Source organism: Rousettus aegyptiacus, unplaced genomic scaffold (genome assembly GCF_014176215.1).
Source record: "Rousettus aegyptiacus isolate mRouAeg1 unplaced genomic scaffold, mRouAeg1.p scaffold_m13_p_8, whole genome shotgun sequence".
NCBI classification, from domain to species: domain Eukaryota; kingdom Metazoa; phylum Chordata; class Mammalia; order Chiroptera; family Pteropodidae; genus Rousettus; species Rousettus aegyptiacus.
In genome coordinates, this window is record NW_023416311.1 from 16,445,409 (window position 1) to 16,466,792 (window position 21,384).

Below are 21,384 nucleotides of genomic sequence, written 5' to 3' on the forward strand. Positions count from 1 at the left end.
GGGGGATGGGTGGGGTCTGGAAGCCCACCAGGGGTAGCTGCTGAGAAAGAGGGACTTGTCCTGGCACCCAAGAGGGGCAGCTGCAGGGGCCAGAAGAGGCTGCACCAGCCAATGGTCTAGGGTCTCTGTGGGTCAGTACATCTGCACACAGATATGAGGGTCGCTAAGTAGAGTGAACGTCCAGGCAAGAACTCCAAGACGACCATGTTCCCAGGCTAGGCTGGGCCCTCAGAAACGCAAAATTACCACCTAGTCTGGGGCTGAGCCTGTCAGGGCCCCTAACAGAGCTGGGCTCAGGGATGGGCCAGACTCCACCCCTGGAGTTTTCTGAAAAGCTCTAACAAAAAGTGGTAATCAAAGGTATAACTGGACTTGACACGTTGCTCAAGAATGGAGTCCGACAGCAGCAGTCCAGTTTCAGATTTTAAAATCATAGCAGAATGGAGTTTCCACAGGCTGGTCTCCAAAATAACAAAAGAGGGTGTGGGAAGGCCGTAAGAGGAGCTCCGTGGGCTCCCGCCCAGGACTGAAGGCCCTGCACTGAGCCACAGGGTTGTAAGGAACCGTTCCCTATCGCTATCATTTTCATTCTGTTCACTCTTCAACAGAAACTGGCGCCTTTGTGTGCCAGGTGCCGTTCTGGATTCTTGGGCTGCGTCCGGGACCGAGTGAAGCAAGGCCGCTGCCTCTGCGAGCTCCTGAGCGGGGACCCCGGGGCCGCACACCTGGCCAGCAGGTGAGCACTGGGTGAGTGAAGGAGACGCCTCTCGCGCCCACGCGGCCACTCTGCTCCGGAAGCGGGGAGGAAAATAAAGAGCGGGAACCCGGCTCCTCGGCGCGACGGTGCCCGCCAGCAGGGGGCGCGCGTCCTCCAGGCACTCGACACGCATGCGCCGCTTGGGGCGCTTTCCGGCATCGTGGCAAAACGACTCTGTCGTTTTGCGCCGTTTGGCAAACCATGAGCATAGTGCCTGCAGGCAGTGTTCCGCCATGGCGTCACCCTTCAGTGGGGCGCTGCAACTCACTGACCTGGATGACTTCATCGGGCCGTCTCAGGTGGGCCGGCCAGGGTGGGCGGCGGCTCTGCGCAGGGGGAATATCTCCTTCTGTCTCAGTTTCTTCCCTTGAAAAATGGGATTGGAATTCAGGGTCTCCGGCGTTCTGGCCAGCTTTCTACAGACCGGAAACCGAGACCAAGGTGGGCGGTACCCGCACCGGGTTTACGTGCCCAAGGCCAAGTCTGCAGTTGGCGTCGGGGACTCGCCGACCCCTACAGCCCAATGAGAAAAGTAGGAGCCGGTTATCACGTTGCCCTCAGGGTGACTGGGTTGGGGGAAGTGCCGTCTACAGTGCAGATGCGTACACGGAGCCGGAGGGCGCCAGGCAGTTGTTGCTTCCCAAAGTCACCCAGCTGGGGAGTGGCAGACTCAGGATTGGGGTCGAGAAGACCCTGCCAAACTTGTCTGAGCCACAGTTTTTTCTGTGTAAACAGTTGGAAAATCCCACCCCAGTTGAGAGAGCAAGCGATCTGGTCTGCTGGAATCTGGCACGTGACTGCCCAGTAAATGTCAGGGTGTGTGGTCGTAATTGGTGTTGCCCTCCAAAAGGAGAACAGAGCTTGCCCGCCCCTAAAGGGGACAGGACAGCTACACTGGGGAGTGTTGCCCTTATCTGGTTTACCTGCGTATCAGTTGCCACCATCTGTGCAGGCCCACTGCTGGGTGGGCCATAGCTGAGTCCCTGGACCGCAGTGCGGGATGGGGAGCTGAGGCTAGGAAGTGGGGCGTACCTTGTGGGTGATCCCAGGCAGGGATGATCTCCCATAGGCCTCCAGCTGGTCCTTTATGGGGTTAGTCATGCTTGGGAAGGCTATGGCCAATGATGTTCTCCTAATGATGATGAGGCAGACAGCAAGAACTCGGGGAGATAAGAAGAGAAATGAATGTTTTTCTGTGTCACTGGGTAAGGAGGTAACCTCCAAGTAAAGTGTTCCTGTTGATCTCTTGTCTTCCTCCCAGGAGCCATTGTAACACTGGCCACTGGCTCTGGGCGGCAGAGGGTAGTGGTGGTGGTGGCCATGCCTCCTGTTTATACTGAGAAGGGTAAAGGTCAGAGTTGTCTGTGTCTGCTGACAGGTTAGCATGTGGGCCCAATTAGCACCAGCCTTCATCTGACTGTGATCTGCAGTGACCCTTGGTGCTGGCAGAGTGTAAGAATGTGTGCTTGATGCGTGCGTGAGCAGGCTACCCCTCTTCAGGAGCCTCTGCCCACTCAGGTCAAGTTTGGGGTCTCTTCCTGGTATAGGATTGTATCAAGCCCATGAAGGTGGATAAAAGGCAAGGAAGCGGCGTGGCCAAGATCCACATCGAAGATGACGGTAGTTACTTTCAAATCAGTCAGGTGGGTTCTAGCTCGGATGATCTGAAACACGTTTCATGACTGCAGTGACCGCGATATTCCACATCTCACCAGTCCTTTTTCATGGGTCAAATTTATATTTTTCAGGAAGCCTGAGAAAGGGATGGGAGTGAGGGGTAGGAGGAGACACAGAGGCTGAACATGGAACCTGATTTGTTCTGCAGTGGGAGCTCTTTTTGCAAAGATGATGGTTCCTATCTTCGCCTCCCTCCCTCTGTCTTTTTTCTCTCTCTCTAATTGTGTAAAATTTTCTAGTTCAGAGTCCTTGTTCTTCTTAGTGAATACTTAATTCCTGTCTAATTAAGCAATCATGAAATCTTGATCTAATGATGTTACCCCGCCTGTCTGCTGTCTGTATTCTTAAGAACGTCTATGACATCCCTTGGATTGCAGGCACTGGGTGCACTTGGCCCAAGAACCGCTCTAAGCAGAGAGAGGAGTCCCAGGGTGACGCCAGGTTGTAATTGACAGCAAATCAAGCATTTACAGGGAGAAAACCAGCTATTTGCTTGGTGCAAGAGAGTGAGCCAGCAGCACATCAGGGCTCCACACAGAGCCTGGTACAGCACAGGGGACTGGGTCCTTTTTAAGAAAAGGACACTTAAGGAGGGGTCCCAAGAATGAAGGGACCCATTTGAGACAAGGGTGCCAATGTGCCCCGCTGTGCAGAGCAGCAATACTTGATTTAGAGGGAAGTTGGGGAGCTCATCAGCCTTCTGCTTGGTACAGCATTGAATCTCAGGCCTTTAGGCTGATCTGACTCTTAAAAATACACATCGAGCTCAAATTGTGGCTTTTGTGCAAAGCACAGGCCTAGTAAACTTGGCTGGAAGGGAGTTCCAGTCTCCTCAGCCCTCTGGTCACATTCTCAGCCCCTGCAGCTCGTCTGGCCTTGGCTCAGACTATTCCTGGATTTATAGAAGAAGGGGCTTGGCTGGGATCATCTGCATCTAAGAAAAGTCACCAGTGTCAGCCTGGAGGCTTGACTTAAACACCAAGTTCCATGTCTGTTTGGCCGAGTCTGACATGTTGCTGCCTATTGTATCCCTCCGCAACTCCTCCAGGTGCTGGCCCTGGGTGGGCAAAGCTCATGGGGGTACAATCTCCACCAACTCCCTCTACTCACACCTTGTCCCTCTGTCCTTCCTCCTCGCCCATGCCTTTCTGTTCTTTCTCCTTTGGAGCCTGGCTTTCGGCATTTACTTGTCCTTACAGCCCCATGTGTGTAGCCTGGGGGGCGGCGGGGACCAGTGACCCCTCTGGAACCTCTGTGGAGAGTCACAAGTCTCCAGCTGAGTTTGTACCAAAGTCAGAATTTAATGTTGCCATTTAAATCCAGAATGTGTGCAGGTATTTCTGCAATAAATAACTTAAAAACAGTGGTGCATAAAGTCAACCATCATGTTGAATGTCAGTGCTCTGAGCTAGAGAATAAGGGTTTCCTGTAGTTTCTGTAATCCTGAGAGCTCTGTGTCCTCATACAGAGGAACCCTTTGCTTACCAGGTTCTCTTGCTTCCAGGACGGAGGGACACGAAAGCTGGAGAAGGCCAAGATCTCATTGGATGACTGCCTGGCGTGCAGTGGCTGTGTCACCTCAGCAGAGACTGTGCTTATCACTCAGCAGAGTCATGAGGAGCTGCGGAAGGTTCTAGATGCCAATAAAGTAAGTGGTGGGTGGTCTTCAAGATTGCACTGTAACCCAGCATCAGCCCCAGCATCTTTCATTCATGCTGTCAAGGGCAGCTCCTCTCCTGGTGCTGTTTGTCCTACATCTTCAGTGACTCCCGCATTTTTAAATCTCATCAGTGGGATCGCAGAGAATTACTTATATTTATTTCAGTGGTGAAATGCCAAGCCCTAAACTTTGGGTTCTACATACATAAAAATGACATGCCCTGATAGAGCTAGGGTTGCTCTCGCCAGCCCCGGCCCACTGAGAATCTATATAAAATGCGCAAATGAACAGTGCGTCCTTTGTGTTGCAGACAGTGGTGCCTGGTCAGCAGAGGCTGGTTGTCATTTCGGTCTCACCCCAGTCAAGAGCATCACTGGCTGTGAGATTTCAGCTGAATCCTACAGACACTGCCAGGAAGTTAACTGCCTTCTTTAAAACACTAGGTAGGTGCAGAACTTTGGGTAAGCACTATAGCTCGGAACATGGGTGTGTTGGGGCAGGGGGATCTTCAAGACTGAGTCGCTGAACTTAAACATACCAGCCACTCCAAGTTTGACGATTGAGAGCAGTGCGTTTTAAAAGGAAACCATCTGAATCCTAACTTTGCACTCTCCCCAAGTTCAGAATTCACCTACTCTATTGTTTTTTAATTACTGTTATCAAGACACATTTCCCAGGTCCATGCCGGGTCTGGCTCAGCTCGAATACTGCCAGGAGCAGGGCTGGGAGGACATGGGATGAGCCTGGTATAGACCAATGTCCTGGGCACCATGGGTAGCTGCTAAACACAGACAAAAGAAGCTGGTTATCACATGTAAGCTTCCCAGGTAGCAGTGCAGGCTGTCCACAGCACCAGCTTGTCCTGTGACACTAGAACTGCATGCTTCCTGCGGCTATGTGGAAGGCAGAGCCTCTCTTCCTGGGAGTGTGGTCAGCAGCGCCCCACTCCTCAGCCATCCTTTATGGGGCTCAGGAGGGTGCTCACCTTCCAGGGGCACACTATGTGTTTGATACTGCCTTCTCGAGGAACTTCAGTCTCCTAGAGAGCCAGCGAGAATTTGTACAGCGATTCCGAGGACAGGCCGACTCCAAGCAAGCCTTGCCTGTGCTGACTTCCGCCTGCCCAGGTGTGCTCACACTGCTGACATGAAATCGGCTGGACGTGGGGAGTGGGAATGCTGGGTGGGGGGACTAGAGTGTTCTGCCAGAATGGGCTAGAAATGCCAGCCCGGAATGGCCTCTTTGGCAGAAGGTACTGTCCTAAGAGTCACTTGTAGTCACTTCAGTTCCCCAAGATGGTGATTACATCGATGCTAGAAACACGTGATGGTGACAGTAGAGTGGGACATTCTTTAATGAGACAGAACTCCTTTGGTCCACCCCCAAAATATCATGTCACTGCTGAGCCGGTGAGAGGTGGCTTGAGAGCCGCCCCTTTTGTCCTCTGTGTCGGCCTCAGGCTGGATCTGCTATGCTGAGAAGACCCACGGGAGCGCCATCATCCCTTACATCAGCACCGCCCGGTCTCCACAGCAGGTTATGGGGTCCCTGGTCAAGAACTTCTTTGCCCAGCAGCAGGTAACAGGGACATTCAGCTATGAATAATTCAGTGTCACTGTCTTGAAAGATGATCCAAGACCTGTAGCGTCCAAGGACCCATTCACAGACTCATGGTCATGCCCTGGTTACGATGCCTGAAACGTCACTTTGCCTTACCCTAACAGGATCCCTTTAATGCAGGGGTCAGGCAATGACTCCACATTTCCATGTCTCTTTATGCAGCATGTGACCCCCGACAAGATCTACCATGTGACAGTGATGCCCTGCTATGACAAAAAGCTGGAAGCATCCAGACCCGACTTTTTCAACCAGGAGCAGCAGACACGCGATGTAGATTGTGTTGTCACGACAGGTATGGCTCCTGCCACCCTGAGCCCCTACACCTCCAGGTGGTGTCTCTGAGCCCAGGGAACAGCCTGGCATTACCTAGGTCCTGCCCATAGGCTCTCGCTGGAGCTGCCATCCCCTGTGTAGTGTGCCCCAGGGCCTGGCATGAGGCAAGGCCCCTCCCTCGGAGCCAGGTTGGTGTTTGCAGCTGTCCTGTCATCTCAGGGACCTGCAGCAGACAAGTACCCCAGCACTGCCAGTTTGCTCTAAAACGGTCTGTACAAGGAAATGGGTAGAGAGTCTTGTCAGCCCATCGTTGAGTCTGATTCACATTGGTCACCCCATTTCTGAGTTGAGCAGCCTCACATAGTCTCAAAACACTTAAAAGACAGAAAAATAAATGCCTAGGAGCCCGGACACTCAGGGACAGGTCTTCCTGCATGAACATGTGCCCAGATATAACAGGTGCACTGCTGGGGGAGTACCTGGAGATATGCATGTCCAAGCCCCACCTTGTCGCTGTGAGGGTGGGTGCAGTCCTGGGGCAGTGAGGTGCCTCTCCTAAGGGTCTCCAAAAGTGGAGACCTCTTTCTTATTCCTGTGGTCAGGTTTGTCCTCCACCCACAAGCCAGGGGGTGGTCATCCGGGCCTTGAGTGCCAAATTACAGGTCGCTAGAGGTACAGACGATAGAGTGTTCCTTGACATTCTCTATTTTTACTGAGATCCCCGCTGATAAGCATCTGCACTGTGGTTTCATTGTAGGAGAAGTTTTCAAGTTGCTGGAAGAAGAAGGGGTCTCGCTGTCAGAACTGGAGCCAGCCCCCCTGGATGGTCTGTAAGTTGCTACCTGTCATAGCAGAAGGAACAAACATAAAACCGGTGTCAGAGCACTCTCAACATTGGGAGTCGCAGGTGTCCTAGCAGGCAGCAAAAGCATGTGGTGGTGGGCTATGTCCCCCTCCCCTCCTCATTCCATCACAACATCCTTCTAGTTGGTTCCGTGCCTGCCCTGTGGTCTGTCTTGGTGTCCATAGAGATGGTCAGATTCACGAGCTGGACTATGGAGAGTTAACTTGTGGTTATCAGAGCTGACCCCAACTTGATACAGGTCTGAGGTCCCAGAACAGGTGACTCAATGGAGGGGATAGTCCTCTCCCACCGGAGCCGCCGCCTCATGTACCAACAAAGCCACCAGGGGTCTATGACTTGTTCCCATTTAGAAAGCAAACCCCCTCAACCATGAGAAACAGGGCACTCAGAAGCCTTGACAGATAGCAGCCCCACTGCCACCTGAAGCCTTGTCCTCCTCCCCAGGTACAGCAGCGTGTCCACCCAGGAGCCCACCAGCCATCGAGGTGGAGGCTCAGGTGGCTACCTGGAGCATGTGTTCCGGCATGCAGCCCGGGAGCTCTTCGGAATCCATGTGGATGAGGTCACCTACAGACCACTGAGGTCAGTGGGAAGAGCTGCAGTTGGGGCAGCCTTGGCCCTGGGTCCCCTCACTGAGGTAAGCTCAGTGGAAAACAGGGAGCTGAGTTTGTCACAGACCCTGAGGCATTGGGTGGGCGTTAGCCCTTGTTTCCAGCTCCCCTGAATGGGCCAGATCTCTCTGGGCCTCAGTCTCCCCATTGTAGGAATCAGTGTTCTCTGCCCACAACATAGCAGACAAGAGCCCTGAAAAGCTGGTGGTGGCAAGGTGGTATAACCTACACAGACAGACGTGTCCCCACAGAAGGAGGGTGGTGCTTTATGTCTGACCTCACCACGTTGCACGGCTATCCTGGAAGGTGGGGTTTCCATTCTACAAATCAGGAAACTGAGGCTGGTAGCGAGGTCACTTGATGACTCATGGAAGTAAGCTTTCTGCCTTCCCTCTCCATTACTGTCTCCCACTGGGAACAGGTGAGCTTGGCAACCACATCTGTGGGGTGGGGGTAAGCACGGTATCTGCCCCTCCAGGAACAAGGATTTCCAGGAGGTGACGCTGGAGAGTGAGGGCCGAGTTCTACTGCACTTCGCCGTGGCTTATGGCTTCCGCAATATCCAGAACCTGGTGCAGAAGCTCAAGCGAGGACGCTGCCCGTACCATTATGTGGAGGTCATGGCCTGCCCCTCAGGTAGCCACAGCAGGCCCACTCTGCACAGATTGCATGGGGACCAGTGCCGCAGGCAGCATCCTGCAGGGCAGGGGGGAGGGGGGATGTGGGGTCCTTACTCCTGGCATGCGAACACCTTCCCCATACCACACCCTCACCCGTCCCACTCTGCCACAGGTTGCCTGAATGGTGGAGGCCAGCTCAAGGCCCCTGACACATCCAGCAAGGAGCTTCTTCAGCATGTTGAGAGGCTATACAGCATGGTCAGGACAGAGGAGCCAGAGGATGTACCTGGGGTCCAGGAACTCTACCGGGACTGGCTGCATGGCGAAGGCTCGGAGCAGGCCAGCTGCCTACTACACACAAGCTACCATGCGGTAGAGAAGGCCAGCTCTGGCCACAGCATCAGGTGGTAGGAGGGCCCACTGCAGCCAGTGCCAGGACCCCTGGGAAGGCCATGCTGGGTCTCCAGTAGGGAAGTCACCCTGAGACCCCAGAGCTTACCCTTCAAATGCTGGGTGAGCTGCGAAGATGCACTGGAACCTGCATAGAGATAGGATTCAGGACCCCACAGCCAGTAAAGTTGACCTCTAGCCTGCACTCACCTGGACTCTCTAACACTGGAGGCCAGAGGTTCCACAGGATTCTGGAACCTCTTCATAGGCCCACATCCATGGCAGTTCCCTCGCTTCTCCTGGTTGTGGTGGTTCAAGTGTGTGTGACACTTTCAGCCAGTCCTAAAGTGCTTAAGACAGAGCAGAAGTAGGGGTTTGTTTGTTTTTTTCCATTTCTAGAGTTATCCCTGAAGCTGGGGTGTGAATGGGCCAGACTTGCCGGGCTGGTCAAGCTTGCAGCCCAGCATGGAGGACCCGATTGCACTTGGCAGCAGAGGACACTGGCAGGAAAGGGGCACCCAGCCCATGACACTCCATGCTGGGAAGTGGTACCCACTGTACCTGGCACTAAGTTTTTATTTTAACAAAGCTGTGGCCTCCAGGGCCTGAGGACCTGTGTTTTCTGAGCCAAGTTCCAAGTGGGAAGCAAGTGCTGTGGTGCCTCAGTTACCTCTCTGGCTGAGTCCTATTTCCACTGCTGGATCCTTACTTCCTGGGGTGAGAAAGGGAAAGAGGACAGACTGGGCTCAGCCTATCAGGCCCATCCCCACTGAGCCCCACCTCTAATAAAGAGACCTCCTTCTGAAAATGGCTTCTAAGAGCTTCTACCAGCATTGAAAAAGCCTTTCAAAGCTTTAGTTAAAGTTCAAAAGCCCTGTCAATGCACCCCATTAGGCTGTTTCCCAAACACTCAGGTCATGGGGCAAGTCCACCACCAGGAAGTACCAGAGTGTCCACCTTCTGAGGCTGGGCAGCCAGTTAGGCAAGGTTTTGGAGGGCTCTGGAGGCAACCCTCCCATGGGCCCAGTCATCCCAAGGACTGAAGAAGGTAAAAATGTACTTCCTGGTTCCACCACGGGTCCACAGAGTGCTCACTTTGGTTAGAGTGTGCTCAGGAACCCCCACTGCAGGGCCAGGAGTGACCCCCAGGCCTGTGGCTGTAGAGCCTCAGCCACCTGCTCAAAACTAATCAGCTCTCTACAGAGCACCTCCAGGACCTCAGCTGGGGCCACCTTCCTGGTGAACTTGCTCACAGGCTCCTCCCTGTGGAGAAAGGGCATCAACAGGGCTCAAGGGGAATTGCTGGGCAGGTGTTGGCAGAAGATGCTTAACTGAGCAGCTTCTCCCCATTGTCAGTCAGCCCAATAACCAGTCCCCCAACACCTTACTCTGTGTCTAGATGCCTGCCAAGGAGGCACTACGCCAGCCTGCTCTGAAGTACAGTCCCTGGGGAAGGCCTCCTGAGACACAGTGGCTCATGCCTTGCCATATGCTCCTAGCCTGCCCCACAGGAAGGCCCAGGACACCAGCTAGTATACCACCCTTAGGAAGGGGTTGTAGAGATTCTCCTCGCCCAGAGTGGATGGGACTGTGGATATGTCTTCCTTATCCCTCTTCTGGAATAACCACAAGCCCTTGTCACACCTTACCTGAGAGCTTCAGGCAACTTGACTCCACTCAGCACCAACCTGGGGGCCAGAGCAGTGGAGGGGCTGCCTTGCCCAGTCCAGCCCCTGCTCATACCCTGAGGGCAGCCACTCATGGGCCAGTCCCATAGGTTGCCCAATTCCCTGTCCTAAGGTCACCATCCCTTCCCCTCATCAATGGGAGCCCCTCAGCCAGGCAGCACACCCCAGGCTAAACTAGGTCTGGTCACCCCGGGCCAGTCATGGCAGACTGACCTTACAGTATTGCCCCTGGATCCCAGTCCCCCCGCCCTCCAGCTCTCTCACCATTGGGAGGAGAGTAGTGACCACACCTTGACCCAGGACAGCTTGGCCCTCATATGGTTATTGCAGGGCTATCTGTGCAAATGACGTGGCCCAGTGTGTGCTTATGGCCACAGAACACCTTCCGGAGAAAGGAGGCACTTAGGGTACACAGCACTGCCACAGGCAGAGATGGGGACAAGCGCTCACCCTGGCTGGCCTGGCCAGGTCCCTCCCCAGACCCCAGCACCCAATCTGCCCTGAGCATTTATTCTGCACTCCTGGCATATGGCAAGTCACCCTTCCTAAGGGTGGAATACAAGCCAGTGTTCTGGGCCTTCCTGTGGGGCAGGCTGGGAGCATATGGCAAGGCATGAGCCACTGTGTCTCGGGAGGCCTTGGGCTCTCCCCAGGGACTGCACTAAAGAGCAGGCTGCCACAGTGCCTCCTTAGCAGGCATTTGGACACAGCCTGTGGGTTGTGCAGGGAGGCTGGAACCTGAGGGAGGGGAAGGGACAGGCAGCTCACTGCCTTGGGACAGAGTACCCAGTGTGCCAGTATGCTGAGCTATGCTCTCCAGGTGCCAACTGCAGCAGGCCAAGAAAAGCATATCCACTGAGAAGAGTGGGTCAGAGAAGGCGGAATGGGGTCAGAGGGAGGTGAGTGCAGGGCAACACTACCTGAGAACACAGGCAGTCAGATCCGGACACTAGTCCTACAGGAAATAGCTCACATGGCCGGAGGTGTGGCCCAGTGTCAGGAGACAGCACACATGGCTGGCCCCAAACTGCAGAGCAGGTAGGCGTGTGAGGCCAGTGGTCTGGCGCCTCCCAGCCCTCCTAGGCAGTGGTCTCCAACCTTTTTGGCACCAGGGACCAGTTCTATGAGAATCTAATCCCTGACGATTTGCGGTGGAGCTGAGGCAGTGATGCTAGCGCTGGGGAGCAGCTACAAATAAAAATGAAGCTTTGCTTGCTCACTGGCCCCTCACCTCCTTCTGTGCAGCCTGGCTTCTAACAAGCCACAGATGGTACTGGTCCGTGGCCCTGGGGGTTGGGGACCCCTGCTTCCCAGGGCACATTCGTTCCTTACCTTGCGCCAGCCTGTGGGTCAGCATGCAGATGCACTCGTCCTAGCACCTCCAGTCTGAGCCAGAGACATGCCAGTTCCGCATAGCCCCAAGCATGGTTTCTGCAAATGGGTGGGAGCAGGATCGCACTGGGGCGGGGGTGGAGTAGAGGCCATAGAGCCTTGGTCTGCACCAATTGCATTCAACAATGGTGGTGAGTAGTCAGTATGGTTGGTGGTCAGTGATATTCCCTCCCGGCCTACTATCTCCAGCAGCTGAAATGGTTGGGAGTTAGGGAGATGGGAAGGGTCCATTTTTGGTGTAAACAGCGCCCCAGGCAGGCCAGGACGGGCGGGGAAGGGAGGGGTAAGGGAGATCCAGCAATTACTCAGCGCCCAGTGTGTACAGAACTGTTAGGTACCAGAGGAAGGGGAAAGAGGAGGGTTTAACCTCTGAGGAAGCCCAAGATATAATCAGGAAACCCTAAACCCCAAACCACCAGAGATTAGAAAACAAAAAGGGTTTGCTTCAACCAAGGTGGTGGGGGAGCCTCTTGGAAGGGGGAGTAGCGAGGTCACCACCCAAAATGCCTGGGCCCACAGCCTGTCCTCACCTTCTTAAGCACAGTCACATCCTCCCACATGTGCTTCTCAATGACCAGATACATGTAGTTGTCCTCAAGCACAGGGATGACCTTGACCTTCGTGGTCGCAGGGCTCAGCTACTCCGAGCCTCCTCCCCAGCCTTCAGAGCCCCTTCCTCAGGGTGGGGCTTCCCTCTCCGGACCCGAGGCAGGTCTGTGCGCAGAGGGGTGGGTCAGCTCTGCACACACATACACTAGAGGTCAGAAAAAGAGCCCCGCTCCCTGCTCTAAGAACGTGCCTGTGGAATCCCTAGCTCCGGGTTCAAGTTGAACAGCGGTTGCGAACTCCAGGTTTTCGCCAAGCCACAACCAGTCTTAGGACCCGCCCCTCCTACGCCACTCAGCGTTTCCCATAAGCCACGCCCTCTCCCTGGCTCCGCCCGCAGCCTAAGTTGCCGTGCTGGTAGGCCACTTCCTCCTCAGCAGGCCCCGCCCCTATCCAGGCTTGACCTGCCCACCCGGCCGCTTCTCGGTTGCGCAAGGCCGGCCCCCGACTGCTCTCTTTCCTGGCCACCTACTTACCCGCAAGGCTTGCGCCAGCTGACTTTGCGCCCCGGAACGACGCCGGACGAGGCGGGCTTCGGGTGCTGGTCACAGGTCCCTTACACAGCGCGACGCTTTGCCTGGCCGCCGCCAACGGTCCCCACCCTACCCGGCCTGGAACCTGCGCTCGGCGGGGACCCAAAGTCTGGCGGTCGGAGAGCGCGTGCTCTAGTGGGGGCCTCATGCACGTCCTGCCATCGCGCCCCGTGCTTCGGCACTTCCTCCGCTAAGCCCTACTATGTCCTCCCGATCCCCTCCCTGGACCCTGATTGGGACGTCTACATTCCTTTCCTTCAGGCCGGAGGCGCAGGAATCTGTCCATTTTATTTGCCTGCCTGTCCAAGCGCTCAGCCAGCCCTGGGAGGAACACAGAAGGTGCCTAATGAGCGTGCAAACCCATATGGTAGGACAGGGTACCCTGCGTGAAGATAACAGTAACAGCAGTGGTAACTCCTTTTCGTGCGCGCTGTCCCCCATCTACCCAGGCTGGGTGCTTTCAAGCACCCCTTATTCCATCCGCGCCCCAGATGAAAGCAGGGGAGCTGGTCTGCATTTCCCAGGTGAAGAAATTGAAGCCAGGAAAAAAAAAAATGGGTCTCCATATATGGAAAAAAACAGAACTCCTCCCACCTCCCCAACCACTGAACTGCCTGCCCTCATGGGCGGGCCGGAGGGGCGTGCCCAGGAGACTCCCGGGACCAAGAGAAGCCTTGGCAACACAAACCACGGTGTCGCAGCAACAGGCCAGTAGGTGAGGCTGAACTGGCCTTGGGGCAGCCAGAGTACCTTCTGTCTATGGAGTATACAGCAGCCCCAGGCCCCAGGCCAGGGGCCCCACCTCGGCCCACTGAGAAAGTGAGTCCTCCCAGGATGCTGCTGTTTTTGCCATGGAGTTGGGGGTTTTCCCTGTCCCCTCAGGGGCCAGGAGCGGGGCAGGTACCTATGGCCTGGGCCTGATCCTATCCTTGGGCCTGGCTCCCCCAGCTCAGCTGGGCTTGGTGTGTGTGCATGGATGGCTGGTGGCTCCAAAGGAATGGAAGCCACAGCCCAGCTTGAGACGTACCTGGTGAGGATGGGTGTTGGTGCCGCCCCAGGTTTTACCACTAGCTGAGGACTGGCTACCAGGAGTCCCTGGAGGTACCCCAGCTGGGGCCACCAGCCTTAAGACAGAGCTTCCCTCAGAACTAGAGCTGAGTGAGGAGCAGCAGCTGCAAGTGAGTGTGGGGGCCCTGAGGAGCTGGCAGGAGGGTGGGTGCCTGCAGGGTTCCACAGGTACCACCTCTCACCCTGGGCACCCACAGATCTCTAAGGAGCTGATCAACCTGCAGATCACAACCCACTGCCTGCAAAAGCAACATGAGGCTGAAATCTTTGAACTTAAGAGTGAGGTGGGTACTGATGTGTGCCCATGTGTGCCTTCCTGAGTGCTTGGGGTGAATGAATACTTAGGACCAGTGCTGTGAGGGGTGCAGGTGTGCCCCCATGTGATTGTGCACACCCACGCAGTGTCTGAGTCCCTAAATGTCTCGCATGTTTTGTGTCCACGTGTGCCAAGACAGATGTTGACCTGCCCCAGGTGGCCCAGAGGCAAGTACACCTGCTCATCCTGGTCGCCCCACAGGTCCTGCGGTTGGAGAGCCGGGTGCTGGAGCTGGAGCTACACAGAAAGCATGCAGCCCCAACAGAGGCTGATCCAGAGCCCTGCCAGGTGCCCATACATAAGATTGGGCACAAAGCTAGAAGGCAGAGTCACTCTGATCACTGCAGACTCCAGGCCACCATGAGTGCATGCAGGGCCTAGCTGGGTGAGCTGGGTGGGAGCAGAATAAGGGTGCAGTGCAGCAGGGGTGCAGTGAAGCTGGGACCGGCTCTCCCATACAGGTGCAGCCCAAGGACTTCCGGACCCCTAAGGACAAGCAGCAGAAGCTAGGGAATGGCGTGAGTGTGCAGTAACCTAGCCTGGAGGCGTATCCAGGTTTCTCCCAGCCCAGGGTTGGGGGTGGGACAGTGCAGGGGACCCAGAACTTGGGGTCAGCCCTGTGAACCTCACAGCTACAGAGAGAAGTGAAGCAGGCACTGGAGCAGCAGAGGGCCCGGCAGCAAGCATTGGAGACACACGTGTGAGTGGCTGTTCCGAAGGGGCAGAGGGAGTCCCCTTCCTCGGGTCCAGTTGAGTCTCACACCCATGTCCACAGGGTAGCCCTGGGCCAACAGCTAGAGGGAGCCCAAGAGAAAGCCAAGACAGCTGGGCAACAACTAGCTGCACAAGCCATGGTGAGGCTCAGCCATACCCCGTTGGGGGTAGGGATCCTATAAGTTCAGTAGAAGTCCACCTTAGGAGCATAGGTTCAAGGCCACTTCCACCCCCAGGTGTTGTCCACCTGCCAGGGCCAGCTCCGCCAGACTGAGGCTGAGAATGCCCGGCTACAGCTGCAACTCAAGAAGCTGAATGAGGAATATGCCATCCGATTGCAGCGCTGTGTCCAAGCCCTGGCAGTGAGTGATAGGCAGAATGGCCCTGTGCTGGGTGGGAGGCCCCTGGGTCCTGGGGAGCCTAAGCCTGGCTGGGGTTTGCTGAATTGCTCTAGAGACCCTGTGGGCCCCACCTGCTGCACTACCAGACCTGTTCCAAGGAGGTAATTGTAGGGGAGGGGTTTGGGCCCAACCAAGCCCTAGCCCTGCCCCATCACTTCCAGGAGTACACAGATGGTGCAGGCCAAGCACCTACAGCTGCAGCCCTTCGGACATTCCTCAAAAACACTCTGGAGGACATCCGGAAAGCACACCACAGTCGTGAGCAACAGTTGGCCCGGGCTGCTCGAGACTATCGCAAGCGTCTGGCAGATCTGAGCCAAAGGCATGAGGAACTGCTGGTCAGCCACAGGTAGGCCCCTTTCCTGAGATGGGAATCTGGGATGAGGTGACTCTACATGACCTGGCATGTCGCTTAGTGTACAGCAGGCATTATTGCACCCCAACGGGGCACCTGAGATACCCAAAGCTACCTTTGATGCCACTACCTTGGATCTGAAGCCACAGCCCCTGCACTTGGTCACCAAGCTCAGCCACCTGCGGGAGGACCAGGCAAGGCTGGAAACACAGTTCCAGGCTCAGGTGACCCCTCCCTGCTGCCTTGGGACAAAAAGCCCAGACTCCCTCTAGAGCCTGTCCCAGGCTCAGCAAAGCCCCCACCCCAGGGCCTCTGAGAGTAGCCCACCCTGTTCTGCCAAAGGACTCAAAAGGGCTCAAGACACTGCTCTTGTTCCCACAGAAGGGACCTGGAGAAGCTTCCCAGGGGAGCACATCAGAGCCACAGTGTCCTGCTGTGGTGGTTGGGGGGACCAGCAGGTGATTATTATTCTATCAACTTTTAACTGCTAAGCAGGGTTCTGGTTGCAGTAGTAAACAAGGTGACCCATCTCTGCCCTTGGCTCTAGGTCTGTATGGGAGACACTAATAATTAGAGAAAAGCTAAGTGCCTGAGGTGAAGAGGGACCCTGATCAGAGAGAGGCTGACCTCAAATGGGAAGGTCAGGGAAAGCCTGGGGTAAGGGAAGCTTCGGTTGAGCCTGGAGGACAGGACAAGAGCAGGTTACCTGGTGCCCTCCACAGCCCTTGTCTGTGGACCTCCATATTTCTAATTGCAATAGACAGGGGCTTATACAGGCCCACCTCCCAGGGTTTTGGGAAACAAACCCCTAGCATGGGAGGAGGCCCCCCGTCAGCATCCCTACAATGGAATCACTGTCAAGCTGGCCTTGTGGCTTAACTCTCCTTGAGCAGCCAGTGGGGCCCTCTGTGCCTGGGCTGTTCTGCCCTGCCCACCATAGAAAAATGGCTCCAAGGCCTGGGCAGGGCCTACAGTGGCAGGTGGGCCCATGCTGTCCTGAACTTGGGCCCATGCTGTCCTGAACTTGGCCCCAGGAAGCACCTCAAAGATCTAGGTGCCCCAACTTGAGCAAGGTCACTGGTCAGTGCCTGGGCCAACGCTAGCCCTCATGTCCACCCCCATTCTCCTCTCACAGGGGCCTGGAAGCTGCATCTTGGGCCCATATCCATCAGAAGCTCCAAGACTTCTCCCGTGGCACCCAGGTAGTGAGTGGGTAATGCCTAGTTGGGAAGCCCTTCTCACACTCTGTCTTGGCTCATGGTTTATATACCCCCATGCCAGGCAGAGCTGGAACAGGAGCGGGCACAGCTGCTAGTCCGGGCCACGATGGCTGAGGAGCAAGTTTCTGAGCTCAAGGAATATGTGGACCAGCATCTAGGCAGGTGGGTTCTCGGGCAGGTGGGATGTATGTAGGTCCCAAACACTTGAGGCAAGGTTTGTCCACAGCCAAGCAAGTTACTAAACCTGGTTTCTCTGAGCAGGTACAAGCAGGAGATCCTGAGGTTGAGGAAACTTATAGGTACAGAGGACCTCCAGAAAGTGGGGGCTGCACCTCCAGCCAAGCCTCAGCGCCCAAGGACTCGCAGCCGCTAGCTGGTCATCAGATAAACTCAGAGCACAGCTCTTCCCACCCAACATGGAGCCCTCCTCACAGCCCCGCCTTGAGGACTGATTCCACCCAGCCCTCCAACCAAAAAGAGTCAGGGTGGAGCCCACTGAGTCTTTATTATGTCCACATGGTCAGCCAGCCTGAGGCTCAGGGACCCTAGGGACCAAGACAGAACTGGGTGCTAGGGAAGCCTGCACAGTTGGCCCACCACTGTGGATGTCATAGGCCCAAACACGGTCCAGGCCCTCACCCACCACAGCCACAGGCTGCCAGGTTGGGAGGGGGAAGCGCCCCGACACCACACGGGCCCCTTCGGGCAGCTCCGCCTGTAACTTGTCCTCCAGCAGTGGGAGCTGTGGGAGAGAGCAAGAGGGTGGAGTGAACAGGGTGGAACATGGCTGCTCCTTCCCAGCTGCTCCAGGCCCAACACATATGCTGGGGTGGCCTGGGCCTCCCCTGGGGCTAGCAAACCCCAGACCTACCACACTGGGGGCCAGGAACACAGATACATTGTAGCAGTCCCTCAGGCTCACCTGTGGGAAGAAGAGGTCACCTCAGAAGGGAATGGGATCCCAGCCGGGGAAGAGGTCTGGTGGGCATAAGGTTATCGTGGCTTCTGAGTGCCAGCCTCCAGCCCGCCCAGGTGGCAGGGGCTCCTGGGGCTGTCATCAGGGTGGCTGTCCCAGAACTGGAAGCGTGGAGATCAGGCATGGGGTCTGAGGGGATCCAGGACTCCTCAGGTTACCTTCCAGAGGTCCTCACGGTGGTAGCAGACACTGCTGGCACAGCCTGCCCTCCAGGCATACAGCCGTGCCAGTCTGACCAGCCACGGGTTCAGCTCGTAGCCCACAGCTGGGCGGAGACCACACCTGTGGGCAGCCAGCACCTGTGGGCACCAAGAGCATCAGGCCCAGAAAATGGGACGTGTGTTAGTGGGATAGCCATGAGGACCGCCCCCCCATACACACACACTCCTTACAATCCTGCCATCACCAGAGCCCAGGTCCACCAGTTTTCCGGAACGACCTCGAAGCAGCAACAACACGTGCTCCACCTGCCGCACACTCGCCCCAACATAGGGTACCTACCCAAGAAGAGGAACGGGGCTGGGAGGGCTAGAGTCCATTAGCCATTCACGAGTCTGGTCTCCAAACCTGAATCACACTACACGGGGGGCGGAGACTGCCCCGGGCTTCCTTTCTTAGCAAAGGCTGACCTACCCTATCAGAAGCAGGTTCCAACCCACAGGCCGACTGGCCCTCTAGTGCAGCACCTTCCCGTCTCCCCTCTCACCCGGGCTCAGCTCCACAAGGCAGGCCATCCCCAGCCTTGGCCCCGCCCAACAGCTAGAGCGCCGTCCCACAAGACCAGCAGCCACGCCCCGCCAGGCCCTGCCAGAAGCTACCGGCGCGGGAGGGTCCGGAGCCAGTTCCTCCGTGGGCCCCACCCCGCCAGGAATCCCACCCATCGACATGGGTTCCTCCTGTCACCTGCAGCCGCAGCGGCACTCGGCGGAAGCCCGGGTGCAGTAGCAGCGCCCACACGGCATAGGCGGCCAGGCTGGACCCTGCGGCCACCTGCAGCAGCTCTAGTGCGCTCAGCTGCCGCTCGCGCAGCTCTGTCAGCGCCTCGGCCGGGTCGTCCTGCTCCATAGCCGCGGGATACGCGGCTCAGGACTATGTCCGAGACCGTCACACTGTCCAGCGCGATACCGGAAGTGGCGGGGTGGAGGCTGTGGCAACGCCGGAAGAGGCAGGGGCCGACCGGACTGGTGCCTTCACGTTCCGGTCTGCAGATGCCCAGGGACCCTACCTGGCACTCATCCAAATACATTGAGATCGCCATCGCTCCAAAAGGTACTACAGCCAGCAGCTAGAGACCCTATGGCACTCGGATGCCCCTCTCCCTTGTTTCAGAGCCATTTCTTTTTAAGGCCGCCGAATAGTCATGGGATTCCCCACTAATTATCTTGTAGACGCCCTCCTGAATTCTCATCCTCATCCTCATCAGTCGCCTCATCTATGAAATCCCCTTGCTGACCGCTCCTCGTATAACTCGCTATATTAATTTTGACCTGGCTATCATCCCTTCTCTGACAAAATCCCTCACTACGGCTTGACACTGACAAATCACCTTTTGACTCCACTTGATAACTTATAGGAAGTTTCTCTAACCAAAGTAGATTTTTCATAGTCTACTTACAGTTTTCATTTAAAGGATAAAAATAGTAAATACTGGGCCGGGTATGCCATTGTAACTCCTTTTGAAGTCATGAAGGTGGCACCTTTGCCTCTGGCCACATCTGCTCAACAGACTGAATTGTACAGTTACTCTGGCCTGTGCTCTAGCCAAGGGCAAAACCGCAAACATACCAATAGTCTCTATGTCTTTGGTGTAGTTCATGACCTTGGAATGCAATGAAAATAGCGAGGTTTCCTTAACCTCAAATGGGGAAACAATTAAAAATGGTTCTTATGTCAAAAATCTATTAGATGCCATACTCATACCAGCTGCCTTGGCTATTAAGATACTTGGGTATTCCAAACTTGACTCCCTGGAGGCTAAAGGAAACACCTCGCTGATATATTTCCACCAAGAACACTGCTCTCTCTTAAAGGGACCAACAGCGAAACCTCTGTCATGGTCCAAAGGAATGTTTCCCCAAATGCTAATTTAGAGAAATTGATTAGAGATACCTAAGAATTGGCCCCAGAAGAGGAAAAATTATATTGGAAATCTAATAACTGTTGGTTTGATGAAAACAGAACTAGGGCTTGGGCCAAATAATGACCCACTCCTTCCAGAAATTCTAAAATTCCCAGTACTGACTACTGTACATGCAATGAATCATGGGTCTACTGATAAAATGATAAATTTTATAAACCAATACTGGTGGGAGAATATTAATAAAGCCACAAAAAGCACCTACTTTTCTTGCCCCACATACCCAAAATACAATCCAAGGAAACTGTCCACATATATTTTCAATTGCCCAATGAACCATTTGAGGTTTGGCAAATGGACTTTATTCAGCTACCCCATTTTCATGGATGCAAATGTGTCTTGGTAATTTGTGTTTTTCCACTGGGTCAAAACCTTTCCATGTGGATTAACTACTATCTCGTCAGTACCTAATCCTACTGGGAAAAAAATCATCCCTACCTGGGAAACCCCTCTTGACCTCCATAGAGGCTGGGGAACCCATTTTACTGGTCAGATATGGCAAGACTGTGTTGTTTGGTCAGTTCTATAGCATTTTCACTGTGCTTAATCATTCTCAGGCTTTAGGACTAGTCGAATAAACCAGGGGTATCATCAAAACTAAATTGGCACAATTTGTGGAAAACCCTCCAAATACACTGGCCAAATTATTGCCAACGGCTTTTCTAAATCTCAGATCTATCCTCTTTGGAAGTCAAAAATTCTCATCCTTGGAGATAGTCACAGGGTGCTGATTGATCTAGTCCTTGCCTCTTTGGATACACAGCTGATAAAAGGAGATACACTTCAATATTGCAAAGGCCTAATTATGTCGATTAAAAATAACCATGTTTTAGTTTGCAATAGCAAACACTATGTATTGCACGTGCATAAATTATTCTGGAGAAATAGAAACCCACTTAGACAAAATTAGAAAACAAGCAAATTTCACCTGACTCTCCATTGAGATCTCCTTTGACCTATTTAGCTGGTTACCTCAGGTTTGGGCTCCTGGTTTAGCACCATTATATAAACTGGATTTTATTCTGCTCATTTTGTTTTGTATAATTATTTTCAAACTTTGTACCTGCTGCCTGTCGAGCATCAAGCTCCTGCAGAAATGATGTACTAAATAGAATGATGCTGAATCAGTGCTTCAAGATGATCAAGATGACCCTGATACAAGATAGACTTTAGATGGGAATGCCCAAGTGTCCTTCCTCTTACCCTTGTTACTCAAATGTGACCTCAGTGGTTTCCAATCACTGTGCACTTTCCCTCTGGCATGGGACATGATAATCAGGAAAGGTCCTTCCTGGCACAGAGGGACAAATACCACTAAATGTAGAAAAACTGATTATTGATCAGTGATACTTTCAGAGAAAGATCTTGATCAAAGGGCGGAAATGTGAAAAAATGAATAAAGGAAACCTCATAAAATTGGAGTCAGGAAACTTTGAAGAAAGAGCTCTCACACACTGCTAGTCACTGCACATTGTAGACTCAAACAGGAAGAAGCCTACTTTACT

General features: G+C 54.5%; 4 protein-coding genes across 6 annotated transcripts; 2 read left to right on the top strand and 2 right to left on the bottom strand.

Moving 5' to 3' along the window:
* The first annotated feature begins 899 nt into the window (after positions 1 to 899).
* CIAO3 (cytosolic iron-sulfur assembly component 3) lies at positions 900 to 9,281 on the top strand. Its single transcript, XM_016136675.2, has 11 exons — positions 900 to 1,056; positions 2,305 to 2,400; positions 3,939 to 4,082; positions 4,405 to 4,537; positions 5,087 to 5,221; positions 5,554 to 5,672; positions 5,877 to 6,006; positions 6,745 to 6,817; positions 7,297 to 7,434; positions 7,942 to 8,099; positions 8,256 to 9,281. Exons 1-11 carry the CDS (start codon positions 991 to 993, stop codon positions 8,492 to 8,494), a joined length of 1,431 nt encoding a protein of 476 aa, XP_015992161.1. The 5' UTR covers positions 900 to 990; the 3' UTR covers positions 8,495 to 9,281.
* A 127-nt stretch (positions 9,282 to 9,408) lies between these two features.
* On the bottom strand, positions 9,409 to 12,840 carry HAGHL (hydroxyacylglutathione hydrolase like). The gene is given in 10 exon segments (XM_036225893.1): positions 9,409 to 9,762; positions 10,012 to 10,089; positions 10,452 to 10,495; positions 10,498 to 10,661; positions 11,082 to 11,266; positions 11,494 to 11,504; positions 11,678 to 11,702; positions 11,704 to 11,745; positions 12,084 to 12,191; positions 12,766 to 12,840. Coding segments are annotated over 10 exon segments (921 nt in total). The 3' UTR covers positions 9,409 to 9,573.
* On the top strand, positions 12,167 to 20,812 carry CCDC78 (coiled-coil domain containing 78). Of its 2 annotated transcripts, XM_016136676.2 has the most exons (14): positions 12,167 to 13,511; positions 13,751 to 13,870; positions 13,958 to 14,044; positions 14,278 to 14,364; positions 14,538 to 14,594; positions 14,709 to 14,776; positions 14,852 to 14,930; positions 15,027 to 15,152; positions 15,353 to 15,540; positions 15,608 to 15,770; positions 15,928 to 16,004; positions 16,682 to 16,748; positions 16,828 to 16,928; positions 17,028 to 20,812. In XM_016136676.2, exons 1-14 carry the CDS (start codon positions 13,452 to 13,454, stop codon positions 17,137 to 17,139), a joined length of 1,392 nt encoding a protein of 463 aa, XP_015992162.2. In that variant the 5' UTR covers positions 12,167 to 13,451; the 3' UTR covers positions 17,140 to 20,812. The 2 variants fall into 2 exon arrangements, with proteins under 2 accessions (XP_015992162.2, XP_036081639.1); XM_036225746.1 differs by lacking the exons at positions 15,608 to 15,770; positions 15,928 to 16,004 and having other exon boundaries at positions 13,751 to 14,044.
* On the bottom strand, positions 17,255 to 18,843 carry ANTKMT (adenine nucleotide translocase lysine methyltransferase). 2 transcript variants are annotated; one of them, XM_016136677.2, is made up of 5 exons: positions 18,646 to 18,843; positions 18,135 to 18,239; positions 17,901 to 18,041; positions 17,638 to 17,688; positions 17,255 to 17,508 (listed from the first exon to the last, which is right to left on the bottom strand). In XM_016136677.2, the coding sequence occupies exons 1-5, from the start codon at positions 18,805 to 18,807 to the stop codon at positions 17,287 to 17,289; spliced, it is 681 nt and encodes a 226-aa protein (XP_015992163.2). In that variant the 5' UTR covers positions 18,808 to 18,843; the 3' UTR covers positions 17,255 to 17,286. The 2 variants fall into 2 exon arrangements, with proteins under 2 accessions (XP_015992163.2, XP_015992164.2); XM_016136678.2 differs by lacking the exon at positions 18,135 to 18,239.
* Positions 20,813 to 21,384: the final 572 nt, after the last annotated feature.